The 15,001-nt window shown below is 52.2% G+C and overlaps 1 protein-coding gene across 1 annotated transcript; it reads right to left on the reverse strand.

Moving 5' to 3' along the window:
• Positions 1-13,669: 13,669 nt before the first annotated feature.
• Positions 13,670-14,955, reverse strand: LOC125538405 (putative F-box/LRR-repeat protein 23). Its single transcript, XM_048701659.1, has 2 exons — positions 14,420-14,955; positions 13,670-14,320 (listed from the first exon to the last, which is right to left on the reverse strand). The coding sequence occupies exons 1-2, from the start codon at positions 14,806-14,808 to the stop codon at positions 13,774-13,776; spliced, it is 936 nt and encodes a 311-aa protein (XP_048557616.1). The 5' UTR covers positions 14,809-14,955; the 3' UTR covers positions 13,670-13,773.
• Positions 14,956-15,001: the final 46 nt, after the last annotated feature.

Raw genomic sequence — 15,001 nt, forward strand, 5'->3', positions numbered from 1 at the left:
CATGCTACAGGAACTTAACATGGCAAAGCAAGGCATGTCATGAAGCTACGCAAAGCACTTAACAAAAGTCCCTTAGTGACCTTGAGCCAAAAGGGATCAGAAAATACAATTGCAAGCATGTGAACATAGCAAAAACATAAACAGATCTCAAACTTAGTGAAAAACTGGAGCATGCAAATCAGTTAACGATTAGGCATGTTTACGAGCTCGATGCACTCACTACAGAGCATGGCATGACAATCTAAGCATACACCCATCAAGAATACATAGCATAGAAGCTAGACATGGCAAGAACAACAACATAGCATGCACGGATCAATAGCAACATCCTCGGCAAAATCGCTAAACATGTCAACAATCTGCCAGGATTCACGATATAGCAAAAGTAGAGCTCGATTGACTCAAGCTAGGGTGCTCCATAAATGCAAACAAAGACATGGATGGATAGAGCACCACAATGTTAACAAATCCTCCTTACTTATCATCCCCAAAAGAGGCACGGATCACTAGGAAACAACATGAACATATGGCATGACAACAAAATCAGGACAAGGACTTAGTGAAATTCTAAGTCCCTGAAATCAGCATTACCGATTACGCTACTTTGCAAGCTTGTGATAGTCACCACAAATATCACAAAAATACATGGCAAGCACCTCTGCAAAGATGGCATGTCATATAACAAAACACATGTAGAGCTCAGGATCATATCATGCACACATTAAACATGGCAAAAATGACAAAATGCCATTTGCTGAAATAGATCTGACATATTCCTCACATAGCCCTCTTCCAACAGCATATCGAACATCAAGATGAGCTCAAATTAAAATGATGCAATGAGATGAAATGATGTACTCGTCGAGATGAACATTTTGATATGCTACACGCACAAATCAAAGCTACGGATGCAGAGTTATGACATGATAAACATGGGCATATGAATCTGCAAATTTCGGGGATTTAGTGAAATTTTACCTCCGCGAAAAGTCAACGGGATGGAGGGATCCGGGACGACGAGATCTGGATCGGGCGAGGGTGCGTTTGGTTCGGGGGAGTGGTAGATCTCATCCCACTCCCCGGATCCTACCGGACGAGCTCCGGCGAGGCAACCCCGCGAGCTCCGGCGATGGCGGCGGCCGAGAAGAGCGTGGGGCCGGCGGCGTGCCGTGGCGGCACGGGACGGCGGAAGGAGGCCGGCGGCGAGCGAAGGCGAGCTCGGTGGTGGCGCCAGAGCGAGGCGGACGGCGGCCGGGGCGCGAAGTGCGGCGAGCGGCGGCCGGTGGCGCGGAGTGCGGCGAGCGGCGGCCGGTGGCGCGGAGAGCCGGCGGGCGGCGGCGCGAGTCGAAGGAGTCTGGCGGCGGGGTGACTCAGGCACGTGGCGGCGGCGGTTCGGGCCCCGCGGGCCGGATCTGGGCCGTGCGGGCCCGCGCCGGCGGGGGAGAGAGGAGGGCGCGGTGCTGGCGAGGTGTCATGCTGTGATTCGTCGGAGGAGGCGGCGGACGCGTCCAGCGACGGGACGGACATGTCCGGCTGCAGGAGGAGGACGAAGTTAGGGTTTCATCCGCGATTTTTAGGAGGGGATCACATATATATAGGTAGAGGGAGCTAGGAGAGTCCAAATGAGGTGCGGTTTTTGGCCACGCGATCATGATCGAACGACCGAGATGATGGAGGGGGTTTAGGAGGGTTTTGGGCCAAATTAGAAGGGTGTTTGGCTGCAACACACACGAGGCCTTTACGGTCCCTCGGTTAACCGTTGGAGTATCAAACGAAGTCCAAATGGCACGAAACTTGGCAGGCGGTCTACCGGTAGTAAACCAAGGCCGCATGACAAGTCTCGGTCCAATCCGAAAACGTTTAACACCCGCACACGAAAAGAGGTAGAAAGGGACACCGGGTGACATAGGAGCGCCGGATTGCAAAACGGACAACGGGAAAAATGCTCGGATGCATGAGACGAACATGTATGCAAATGAAATGCACATGATGACATGATATGCAATGCATGACACACAAGCAATGACAAGGAAACAACAGCGAACAACTAGAAGACACCTGGCACATCGGTCTCGGGGCGTTACATTCGGTGTCTATATAAACCGGAGGGTTTAGTCCGTAGAGGCCAAGACAAATCACATAGGCTAGACATCTAGGGTTTAGCCATTACGATCTCGAGGTAGATCGACTCTTGTAACTCCCATACTCATTGAATACAATCAAGCAGGACGTAGGGTTTTACCTCCATCAAGAGGGCTCGAACCTGGGTAAACATCGTGTCTCCCCTGTCTCTTGTTACATTCGGTCTTCAGACGCACAATTCGGGACCCCCTACCCGAGATCGGCCGGTTTTGACACCAACAATCCCCTGCCCGCCTTGATTTTTGACCTTGTTGTAGATGTGTTAGCTGTCTTGGTTGGAAGACCTGTGGATCAAGGTTTAGTGTCTGGTTTAGCCAAAGATCAGACTGAAGGAGGTGTGGCTATTTTACATTTTGCTGACGATGTCATCTTACTCTTTTCAGGATGACCTAGAGCAAGCTAGGAACCTAAAAATGGTAATGTTTGAAATTATGTATGGTTTAAAAATTAATTTTCACAAAAGTGAGGTTGTTTGTTCGTGAATGGAGGAAGATAGAATTACGTTGTTTGCGGAAGTTTTTACATGTGGGAGAGGCTCTTTTCCCATTACATATTTAGGGATTCCTGTTGATGAGAACAGGTTGAGAAATAGTGATTGGAACCCATCCCTTGGAAAGATGGAAAATAGGACGGGGGATGGCTAGGTAGGCTCCTCAATATTGCTGGGACCGGTCAACTCCTCTCTATCTTGCTTGCCTTTATTCACGTTATCCTTTTACGGTCTCCCAAAAGGGGTCAAAAAGAAATATGATAGGCCTAGAGCTAGTTTTATGTGGAGTGGGGAAAAGGATAAACATAAATATCACCTGGTGGCTTGGCGTACAGTTTGCCAACCAAAAGAGCTAGGTGGTTTTGGGTTTTTGGACTTAGAATTAATTAATATTGCTTTGTTAGCAAAATGGCTTTGGAAACTACTTAATGAGGAAGGGTTATGGAAAAAGATGGCGTGGGATAAATATATAGGTAGCTCAACTTTAGGGAAAATCCAGTTGAAACAGGGGGGCTCTCATTTTTGGCAAGGATTGTTAAAAATTAAAGACCTCTTCTTGTCTCCTGCAAGTTTTGTGTGGGGTGGCAAGAAAACCAGATTCTGGGAAGATAGATGGCTAGGGAGAGAAAGCTTGCTCTAACTTTCCCCAGACTATATAATATTTCACAGAACCACTATATAACGGTGCATGATGCTTTGTTTGCAATCCCACTTCTTTAAGCTTTAGAAGAGCTTTGGTTGGGGGAAAAGCAGAACATTGGGCCAAACTTGTAGATTTATGCAGTCATGCTTCCTTTCATTCTGAGGACAAACTCACCTGGGTGCTATCTGGCTCTCGGGAGTATAGTGTAAGTCATTTTACACTACAATGCAAGTGGGCTCTAAAGCCTCTGTCAGGTTTCTTTGGAAGACCAAAATATCCGCTAGGATTAATAATTCCCTCTGGCTTGTTTTGAAACATAGCATTTTGACTAGAGATGTGTTGCTGCGCCTTGGGGCGGGGGCATGTGAGACTGAATGTCCCTTCTGTGGCAATAAAATCAATCGATCATCTCTTTTTCTAGTGCCCCTGGCAAGGTATATTTGGAATATAGTTAGTTGTAGCCTAGGGATTCAGTGTGATTTCTATGATACTAATGCTTGTTTCAATGTGTGGCTGAAAAACCCGGGTTATGTGAAAAAGAAATTTTTTGCTGTTGGTGTTGTTGCAGTTATTTGGAGTATTTGGAAAGCTCGTAACCTTGCTTATTTAAAAAAGTGGCCGTCGAACCAAGTGCGGTTCTACACAGAGTTTCATTTTGGACATTTTGGGTTAAAATTGGAGTGACTTGCAGGGGAGGGAGGACGCAAAATTGGGTTGTAGCGGTGCGCAAAACTTCTGGAGTGAGTTGCCACTGAGATCCACCGAGGTGAAGCTGGGTGAGGGAGTCCTGGATTAGGGGGTCTCCGGACAACCGGACTATATCCATTGGTCGGACTGTTGCACTATGAAGATACAAGATTGAAGACTCTGTCCTGTGTCCGGATGGGACTCTACTTGGCGTGGAAGGCAAGCTAGGCAATACGGATATGTATATCTCCTCCTTTGTAACCGACCTTGTGTAACCCTAGCCCCCTCCGGTGTCTATATAAACCGGAGGGTTTTAGTCCGTAGGACAAAATACAATCATACCATAGGCTAGCTTCTAGGGTTTAGCCTCTCCGATCTCGTGGTAGATCAACTCTTGTACTACTCATATTATCAAGAATAAATCAAGCAGGACGTAGGGTTTTACCTCCATCAAGAGGGCCCGAACCTGGGTAAAACATCGTGTCCCCTGCCTCCTATTACCATCCGCCTTAGACGCATAGTTCGGGACCCCCTACCCGAGATCCGCCGGTTTTGACAACGACATTGGTGCTTTCATTGAGAGTTCCTCTATGTCGTCACCGTTAGGCTTGATGGCTCCTTCGATCATCGATAGCGATGCGGTCCAGGGTGAGACTTTTCTCCCCGGATAGATCTTTGTATTCAGCGGCTTCGCACTGCGGGCCAACTCGCTTGGCCATCTGGAGCAGATCGAGAGTTACGCCCTTGGCCACCAGGTTAGGTCTGGAAGCTTAAACTACACGGCCGATATCCGCGGAGACTTGATCTTCAACGGATTCGAGCCCCTGCCTAGTGCGCCACATGGGCACGATGAGCATGATTTAGCTCTGCCATCGGACAGTGTTCAGGAGATCGCACCGGCAACCGCTCCGACCCGAAATTCGGAGCCAGTTGCGCTATCCATGGACGGGCGGATAGACCCCGCCACGGAGGCCGTATCCTCAGCGGCGATCGAGCCGAGTATTGACCTTACCCTTCACGAGAGCCGTGATGCCAAGCTGTCGGATCCTTCCCCGGCCACGGACTCCGAACCGCCTGCGCCCATGCCTATCGAATCCGACTAGGCACCCATCATGGAGTTTACCTCCGCGGATATCTTTCAGCACTCGCCCTTCGGCGACATACTGAACTCATTAAGGTCTCTCTCCTTGTCAGGATAGTCCTTGCCGAACTATGTCCGGCGGGATAGGGATGCAGAGGAAGAAGAAATTCGCCGCCCACCCACCACCCACTTAGTAGCCACTGTCGACGATTTGACCGACATGCTCGACTTCGACTCTGAAGACATCGACGGCATGGACGACGATGTAGGAGGCGAACAAGAACCACTGCCCACAGGGCACTGGACAGCCACCTCGTCATATGACATATATACGGTGGACACACCCAAAGAAGGCAATGGCGACGGGACAGCAGAGGATGACCCCTCCAAGAAGCAACCCAAGCGCCGACGTCAGCGGCGTCGCTCTATGTCTCGCCAAAGCAAAAGCGATGACACCGGCACAGGAGATAATAGCACTCCGGACAGTGCCGAAGACGACAACAATCCCCTCCAGCAAGATTTAGAGCAGGAGGATGGAGAAGCCAGCCCTCCCAAGAGAGCGGCAGATGGAGAGGCGGAGGATGATAATTACATGCCTCCCTCCAAAGACGAGGCAAGCCTCGACGATGACGAATTTTCCGTGCCTGAGGATCCCGTCGAGCAAGAGCGCTTCAAGCGCCGGCTTATAGCCATGACAAATAGCCTTAAGAAAAAGCAGCAACAGCTTCAAGCTGATCAAGATTTGCTAGCTGACAGATGGAATGATGTCCTTGCGGCCGGGAAATATGAACTCGAACGCCCCTCCAAGAGTTACCCAAAGCGCAGGTTGCTACCCCGACTAGAGGAGGAAGCATTAAAACCTACATCTCCAGCGTATGACGCGGCTAATCGACCACCTCGTGGCCGCAACAGAGAGGCATTTCAGCCAAAAGCTCAGCCCGCACCCCGACGCCACTCAAATAAAAATGTTAAGGCACGGGGAAACACGCTAGACCTGCGAGACGTATTGGAGGACAAAGCAAAACACGCAAGATCGATCTACGGATCACAAGGGCACGCCACCACGCGGGACGATAACCATCACGTCGGATACAGTAAAAGTAAATCCGGCCAGACCGAACACAGCGGACAAGACTCATTTGAGCTGCGTCGCGACATAGCCCAATACAGAGGCGCCGCACACCCCCTATGCTTCACAGACGAAGTAATGGATCACCAAATCCAAGAGGGTTTCAAACCTGTAAATATAGAATCATACGATGGCACAACAGATCCTGCGGTATGGATCGAGGACTTCCTCCTGCACATCCACATGGCCCGCGGTGACGATCTACACGCCATCAAATACCTCCCACTTAAACTCAAAGGACCATCTCGGCATTGGCTCAACAGCCTCCCAGCAGAATCCATTGGATGTTGGGAAGATCTGGAAGCCGCATTCCTCGACAACTTCCAGGGCACTTATGTGCGACCACCAGATGCCGATGACTTGAGCCACATAATTCAGTAGCCAGAGGAATCGGCCAGGCAATTCTGGACACGGTTCCTGACAAAGAAAAATCAAATCGTTGACTGTCCGGATGCAGAGGCCCTAGCAGCTTTTAAGCACAACATCCACGACGAGTGGCTCGCCCGGCACCTTGGCCAGGAAAAGCCGAAATCCATGGCAGCCCTCACGACACTCATGATCCGCTTTCGCGCGGGAGAAGACAGCTGGCTGGCTCGCAGCAATAACATAACAAAGAACCGCGGTACCTCAGATACCAAGGATAGCAACAGCAGGTCACATCGCAACAAACATAAGCGCCGCGTCAATAGCGACAATACCGAAGATACGGCAGTCAATGCCGGATTCAGAGGCTCTAAACCCGATCAGCGGAAAAAGCCATTCAAAAGAAGCACTCCGGGCCCGTCCAGTTTGGACTGTATACTCGATCGCTCGTGTCAAATACACGGCACCCCCGACAAGCCGGCCAACCACACCAACAGGTATTGTTGGGTGTTCAAGCAGGCCGGCAAGTTAAATGCCGAAAACAAAGATAAGGGGTCACATAGCGATGACGAGGAGGAGCCCCGGCAGCCGAACACCGGAGGACAGAAGAGGTTCCCCCCACAAGTGCGGACGGTGAACATGATATACGCAACCCACATCCCCAAGAGGGAGCGGAAGCGTGCGCTAAGGGACGTATACGCGTTGGAGCCAGTCGCCCCAAAGTTCAACCCATGGTCCTCTTGTCCAATCACCTTCGATCGCAGGGACCATCCCACTAGTATCCGTCATGGCGGATTCACCGCACTGGTCCTAGACCCAATCATCGACTGATTTCACCTCACTCGAGTCCTTATGGACGGCGGCAGCAGCCTGAACCTGATTTATCAGGACACAGTGCGCAAAATGGGTATAGACCCCTCAAGGATCAAACCCACAAAAACGACCTTCAAAGGCGTCATACCAGGTGTAGAGGCCCATTGCACAGGCTCAGTCACACTGGAAGTGGTCTTCGGATCCCCAAATAACTTCCGAAGCGAGGAGTTAATCTTTGATATAGTCCCGTTCCACAGTGGCCATCATGCACTGCTCGGGCGAACCGCATTTGCGAGATTCAATGCGGTACCGCATTATGCATACCTCAAGCTCAAGATGCCAGGACCTCAGGGGGTCATCACAGTCAATGGAAACATAGAGTGCTCTCTCCGCATGGAGGAGCACACTGCAGGCCTCGCAGCAGAAGCACAAAGCAGCCTCTTAAGGCAATCCACCAGTTCGGCGATTAAAGACCCGGACACCTTCAAGCGCGCCCGGAGTAATCGGCAACAAGACCACCTGGCACGTTCCGAGCTCGCATAGCAATGCGACCCCCGCCCCAGTCACAGCCAAACGGTGAAATCCGTGCCACGTGTACATAATTACGCATTGAAAATACCATGGGCACAGGTGGGGAGGGGGCACGACTACGACACGCCCCAAGACGCGGCTCAACCGCACTAGGGGCTTCCCGCTTTGTTATTTTTCTCTCTTTCAGGACTTTAATCTCTGGAAACCCTATCCGACAGTATGATTGCCAGACACACGATGCAACAATCAAGGAGGCAGAAAGCTTCATCGCACCACGGAACTCCCAGGTGGCTTCTGATAACAAGTGAAATACCTGCTTTAAATACCATTTCTCAGCTTGCCCTTGGAGGGGACATGTCAAATAGTCCTACTTTTTGCTTATCGCACTACTTGTATCATTATGCTTCGACGCACCTTTTTGAATAAACAATGCATAGCACTAGACTATTACCGCATTCTCTATTCTTTCTTTCTTTATATATATATATATGTTCATTCATGACATTCAGCACCTGTACACTCTAGTACGGCCAATACGCCAGGGGCTTAAGCATACCCCATAATACAGCGTGAGAAGTCCGAACACTTTCGATAGTGCGGCACCCCGAACTTATAGCATTATATGCATCAGCTCCGAATCATGTCTTGGGTCAATAGTTGGGTTTGCCCGGCTCCCATGTTTTTGTACCTTACGTTTCGCTATATCGGCTAAGGTAGCACTGGGAGAACTACTGCGATTGTGCCCCGGTTCAGTTGGGCTAAGCACCTCGGTAGAGAAAGCTAAAACTGACTGTCATGATAAGGCAAGAGTTGGTCGCTGTTCGAGAGGTCTCGAGTCCCTAAAGACTTATGCCGCTTAGAGCGAGGAGTCGGCTTTGTCCGGCTTAAGGCGTGCATAGCGCCCTGAATTCGGCCTTCCGAATACTAGGGGCTTCGCCAAAATTTAAAATTGTAGAATTCTATGGCTAAGTGAAAGTGATAAAGCATTATAGTCCGGTTGCCTTGTTCGTTGTGCTGAGAACCTCCCTCGAAGGACCCAACAATGGGAAGAAGAGTGCTCAGGTTTATCCCGAACACCCCAGCACTCGTGGCATGGGGGCAGAAGCCGACGACTGGCCATCTCTCAGATTTGATAAACAGCCGGACAGAAGGTAATATTTTAAATTCAAACAAGCGTTGCATAGCGCACATGAACAAGTTTTCATAATACAGGATCACACGAGCAAGTTCATTCAAAAATTACATCCTTCGCACACTCGTCCGCCACAAGACGGGCACCCTTCAGGACACCCTCATAATACATCTCGGGGTGGCGATGCTCCTTGCCCTGCGGCGGCCCCTCCTTCACCAGCTTCTCGGCGTCCATCTTGGCCCAGTGCACCTTCGCACGGGCAAAAGCCCGGCGTGCACCTTCGATGCAGACGGACCGCTTTATGACTTCCAGCAGTGGGCAGCCATCCACAAGCCGCCTCACCGGGCCGAAGTAGCTGTTGGGAAGGGAGTCATCAGGCCACATTCGGACCATAAGGCCCCTCATGGCCTGTTCGGCCGCCTTGTGCAGCTCGACCAGTTGCTTCAGCTGGTCGCTCATAGGCATCGGGTGTTCGGTCCCAGTATACTTAGACCAGAACAGCTTCTCTGTCGAGCTTTCCTCCTCGGCCTGGTAAAATTTCGCGGCATCCGACACGCTGTGGGGCAAATCTGCGAATGCTCCTGGAGAGCTCCGGACTCGGGTAAGTAACAAGTAATTTACTTTCACATGCTTGCTTTGCATATTGAATGCCTTACCCGCCGCTATCCTCCTCATCGCCTCAATCTCCTGGAGGGCCTTTTGGGCTTCGGCCTTGGCATGCTTTGTGCTCTCGAGGGTCGCGTTAAGCTCGGACTCTCGCGTCTTCGAGTCAAGCTCCAAAGCCTCATGCTTCTTCACGAGAGCCTGGAGCTCTTGCTGCACCTCGCCCACCCGTGCCTCTTGTTTCTCCCGCTCGGTGCGCTCCTTGACCGCTTTGTTTTCGGCCTCGGACAACGATTGCTTCAGGGTTTCCACTTCGGTCGTGGCCCCTGGCACATTCATGATGATCCTGTCAGTTCGCAACCATATTTTCTTTTTTCTATAGACAAGGTATTACTTACCTTTGTTCTCCTCGAGCTGCCTCTTGGCAAGGCCGAGCTCTTTCTCGGACCGCTCGAGGTCCTGCTTCAGTGCGCGACCTCCGCAGTCAGTGCGGCAGAGGTCAGCAGCGAAGCCTACATACGCATACAGACATACTTATATTAGTCTCCTGCAGATATTATTGATCCTCTATTCGGCTTTTCTTTGTGAACACCAAACAGAGCATTAGGGGCTACTGTCTCTGCGGTAATATTTTCCTATATTTTAAATACTTACCTCAAAGCCTGTTAGAAGGCTGGCACAGGCTTCAGTCAGTCCGCTCTTGGCGGACTGAACCTTCTTGATCACCGCACTCATAATAGTGCGGTGCTCTTCGTCGATGGAAGCGCCGCGAAGCGCTCCCAGCAGGTTGTCCGGTGCCTCTGGATGGACAGAGGTCACCGGCACGGGCGACTTGCCCCTCTTGGAAGAGGGCCGCCTGCTCGAGTCCGGAACCGCTGGAGGTTCCGGCACGGTGTCCGGCTGAGGGCCGAACTTGGAGCCACTGGGAGCCTTGCTCCCTTTGCTCCTGGAGTCCGGAAGGTCGCCTTGAGGCGCCTCCGGGACTGTCTCCCCCCCGGCTCGGTGCCCCTTGAGACAATACCTCGGCATTTCCGTAGGGCAAGGAGAGGAGGCGGTTGGAAGTGTATCACTATTCATGTCCGATGAGTCCAAGGAACCGTCCGACGATGATGCATCGATACGGGCTTGGGGCGGACTGCATAATCATATTCGACGTTAGGAGAAGCAGTGCGACAAAGGTATGCTATGAGTTACTCTGGTATCCGAATACTTACGACTTCGCCAGGGGCTTGGCCCTGAGCAGCCACTCGTCTTCGCCGTCGGCGGCGGTGGTGGAGCAGTCCGGAAGGCGAGTCCTTCCCTTCTTGGACCCTTCGGCGTCCCCGGTTGGGGCGGCCTTCCTTTTCTTGTCTCCCCCGGCTGGAGGGGGAGAATCTTCATCTTCCTTCTCCTCATTTTCACGGGAGGAGCGTGTCTCGGTGTTATCGGACAATGAGTCCGATACCACCTAGCGCCAGGAACTATTTCGGGTTCCCTTGGCCTTCTTCTTGATCTTCTCCGGCACCTCATAAGGAGCCAGAGTCTGCATCTCCGTCAGGAGAGCGTCCGCATGGTCTTCGGGCAGAGGGGCCGGACAGTTAATCTGCTCCGATGTCTCCACCCAGTCCTGTCAAAGGCATGGTAGCTCAGACCCCTCACCTGGTTAAGCTATGGGAAATAAATATCCTACCAGATGTATAGAACTTATCGGATTCGCAGGGCGCTTCACGCTTAGCCCGCGGTCCTCGGTAAGAGAAGGAGGGACCTCGGCGCCCTTGAACAACACCCTCCAGATGTCCTTATGCGTCGTGTCGAAGAGCTCGTGTAGAGTCTGGTGCTGGGCCGGGTTGAACTCCCATAAGTTGAAATCCCGTTGTTGACACGGGAGGATCCGGCGGAAGAGCATGACCTGGACTATGTTGACAAGCTTAAGTTTCTTGCTTGTCATGTTCCGGATACACTTCTGGAGTCCATCCAGCTCCACCGATGAACCCCAGGACAGGCCCTTCTTCTTCCAAGAAGTGAGCCGCGTGGGGATTCCGGATCGAAACTTGGGGGTGGCCACCCAGTTGGTGTCGCACGGCTCAGTGATGTAGAACCACCCCGATTGCCACCCCTTTATGGTCTCCACGAAGGAGCCCTCGAGCCATGTAACATTGGGCATTTTTCCCACCATGGCTCCGCCGCATTCCGCTTGTTGGCCGCCTACTACCTTCAGCTTGATATTGAAGGTCTTCGGCCATAAGCCGAAGTGGGGCCGGATGCGGAGGAAAACCTCGCACACGACGATGAACGCCGAGATGTTGAGGATGAAATTCGGGGCCAGATCATGAAAGTCCAGCCCGTAATAGAACATGAGGCCGCGGACGAATGGATGGAGGGGAAACCCCTGTCCGCGGACGAAGTGGGGGAGGAAAACCACCCTCTCGTGAGGTTTCGGGGTAGGGACGATCTGCCCCGCGGCTGGCAGCCGGTGCGCGATATCCGCGGCTAAGTATCCGGCTCCACGTAGCTTTTTGATGTGTCCCTCCGTGATGGAGGAGGCCATCCACTTGCCTCCCGCTCCGGACATGTTTGGAGAGACTTGAGGAGAAGGATGCGGACTTGGGCGTTGGAGTTCGAGTGCGCGAGAATGGATGAGCAAGGAGGAAGAAGGCGTGGATAGAAAAAGGTGAGATCTTATCTCTTTATAAGGGCGGACTAAACTATGCGCCCCCACTAGCCTGGTAAAACTCGCTTATCCCCCAAGCGTCGTAATTGATGGCGCGGTTGGGTTACCCACGTCTGTATTGATGAGAATCCCGTAATAAAGGGAACACGATCTCTGCTTTGACAAGACGTGTCAAGAAACCGCCTCGCGTTATGTGCGGGGCTGGTTAAAGAAAAACAGTTCAAATAATTACCGGGCCATGGCGTGATGTCATGCTGCCAAAACGTGTCAGCAGATTAGATTTGTGATAATATTATTCTCTCTACGGTGGTATGTGAAACTTATTTTGCAGGGTCGGACACTATCCTTATATTCAAATTCTTCCGTGGTGTATTCGGAGGAGGAACCCGCCTTGCAATGCCGAAGACAACACTGCGCGCCGGACTCTTCGTCATTGAAGTCTGGTTCAGGGGCTACTGAGGGAGTCCTGGATTAGGGGATCTCCGGACAGTCGGACTATATCCTTTGGCCGGACTGTTGGACTATGAAGATACAAGATTAAAGAATTCGTCCCGTGTCCGGATGGGACTCTACTTGGCGTGGAAGGCAAGTTAGTCAATACGGATATGTATATCTCCTCCTTTGTAACCGACCTTGTGTAACTCTAGCCCTCTCCGGTGTCTATATAAACCGGAGGGTTTTAGTCCATAGGATAACATACAATCATACCATAGGCTAGCTTCTAGGGTTTAACCTATCTGATCTCGTGGTAGATCAACTCTTGTACTACTCATATTATCAAGAATAAATCAAGCAAGACGTAGGGTTTTACCTCCATCAAGAGGGCCCGTACCTGGGTAAAACATCGTGTTCTCTGCCTCATGTTACCATCCGTCTTAAACGCACAATTCAGGATCCCCTACCTAAGATTCGCCGGTTTTGACATCGACACTGGGCGTCATGAATTCCACTGGAAGGAGGTTGATCATCCACAAGTATCATGGTCTTGTCGTCTTAAAAGAAGAGTGGCCTGGGTTAGCTGATGTTGGGGTTCAGGAGTCCGTAATTTTGACAAAAATCGCTGGATGTGTGTGTTGGGAAGCTCTTCATAGGTGTGATAGGAGATGCTCCTGGGTTTTTTCCTTTCTTCTCCACCTGGGCTATGTTTCTCCATGTTCTTTTGCTTTTCCCATTGGCGGGGTGGTGGGGAGCGCGTGGACCTGGTGGTGGTATGTTTTGTTCGTTAATGAAACTGGGGGAGTCGTCCCTTTTATTAAAAAAAAGTGAAGTACTAGAAAAATTGACAAGGTACATAAACTAAAGAATACGTATAAACCAGGATTTTCCTTATCGTGGAGAGGGGTGAAGATGGTGTATGAGTTCTAGTCAAAAAAAATGGTGTATGAGCATGTCGGCAAAATCAAACGAACCAAAAAAAAGTATCATTGCCATTATTAACCCGTCCATTTGGTTGTACTCCTACTTACAGCAGCGGTATCTTGTGGGGAAGCTGCACACCAGTACACTAGACTACCATGAACTGAAATAGACCAACTCGTGCCAATCACATTGATGCTCATCCTGGGTGTTCCACGGGGTCATATCCGGGGGAGAAAACTTCAGATCGTAATCGATCGTGGAGTCATCCGGCAGCCTCAGCGTCTTGATCCCAGGACACCGTGCTCGGATCGCAGCAGCGCCCATCCCAACGTTGAAGCAGTGGCGGATGTCGAGAGACTCGAGGCGCGGGCATCCGTCAAGGATGGCCGCCAGCCCGTCGTCGCTGAGAGGGTTGGCGAAGAGCTGAAGCGACCGCAGCCCGCCCATGGTGGCGATGGCCATGGCCTCCTGGTCGATGTTCTTGGTGTTCCACTTGCAGAACTGCTTCTTGCTCAGACGGAAGCGCTTGAGGAGAGGGCAGGCGGTGCCGACGGCCTCGCACGTCCCCGGGTAGACGTCGGTGCAAAGCGAGAGCTCCAGCTCCTCCAGCAGGGAGAAGTTCGTGATGGTGAGGCTGAGCCTCTCGTCGACGATCCTGTCGCCGGAGATGATCCGGAGGCTCTTCAGCGAAGGCGCCCTGTAACGAACAGATCACGGAAGGTTTGGTACGAAACTGAAGCAGACTGGCCAGCAAGGGACTGAAGCATATTGGGGTGAGCAAGAAAAGAAAACTCACGAGTCGGCAAGGAGGGAGAGGACGCTGTCGTCCACGGCGCCCTCGCCGCAGAAGGCCTCGCACTGCCCCGCGGCACGCCTGACGGCGGCGCGCGCCAGCCCACAGAGGACGGAGCAGGAGTGGCGTCTGGCGCGGGAGGGCGCCGCGACGTGAGATCGGTGGTCGGCGTGGGAGCGCACCTCGACGCGGCGCCACAGCTCCGGCTCGTTCCGCGCCGCGCAGCGCCAGGGGCTGCACACCTGGCCGGCCCCCATGAGGACGTCGACGTGGTCTAGCCTGTGGAGCACCGCCAGCAGCGCGTCCCCCGGCAGCCCCGCCCAGTCCCTCGCCGCCTCCTCCTCCGAGGGAGGTCCCTCGGGGCGGTGGCGGGATGGCGCGGCCGCGGCCATCGTGTCGTGTCGTGTCGAGGGCACGAGGCGGCAGGCGGGCGGGGACGGCAGCTAGCGAGCGAGACCTTTCGTGATAGTACTACGTCGCTGCGTGGAAATAAAAGGCCGAGTCTCGGCGTTAGCGTCACGTTTCCTCTGCAAATCATATCACAAAAGGTGGCCTTGATCTGTGTCAGTGGCCTCGTTTACTCCG

The sequence above is a fragment of the Triticum urartu genome, chromosome 2, assembly GCF_003073215.2.
Source record: "Triticum urartu cultivar G1812 chromosome 2, Tu2.1, whole genome shotgun sequence".
Lineage (NCBI taxonomy): Eukaryota > Viridiplantae > Streptophyta > Magnoliopsida > Poales > Poaceae > Triticum > Triticum urartu.

What these genes read in the sequence shown, in the direction of transcription:
- LOC125538405 (XM_048701659.1), bottom strand. Translation starts at nt 14,808, where the DNA reads ATGGCCGCGGCCGCGCCATCCCGCCACCGCCCCGAGGGACCTCCCTCG. An exon ending in CTCTCCCTCCTTGCCGACTC is followed by an intron (nt 14,321 to 14,419) that starts GTGAGTTTTCTT and finishes TGTTCGTTACAG; the next exon opens with GGCGCCTTCGCTGAAGAGCC.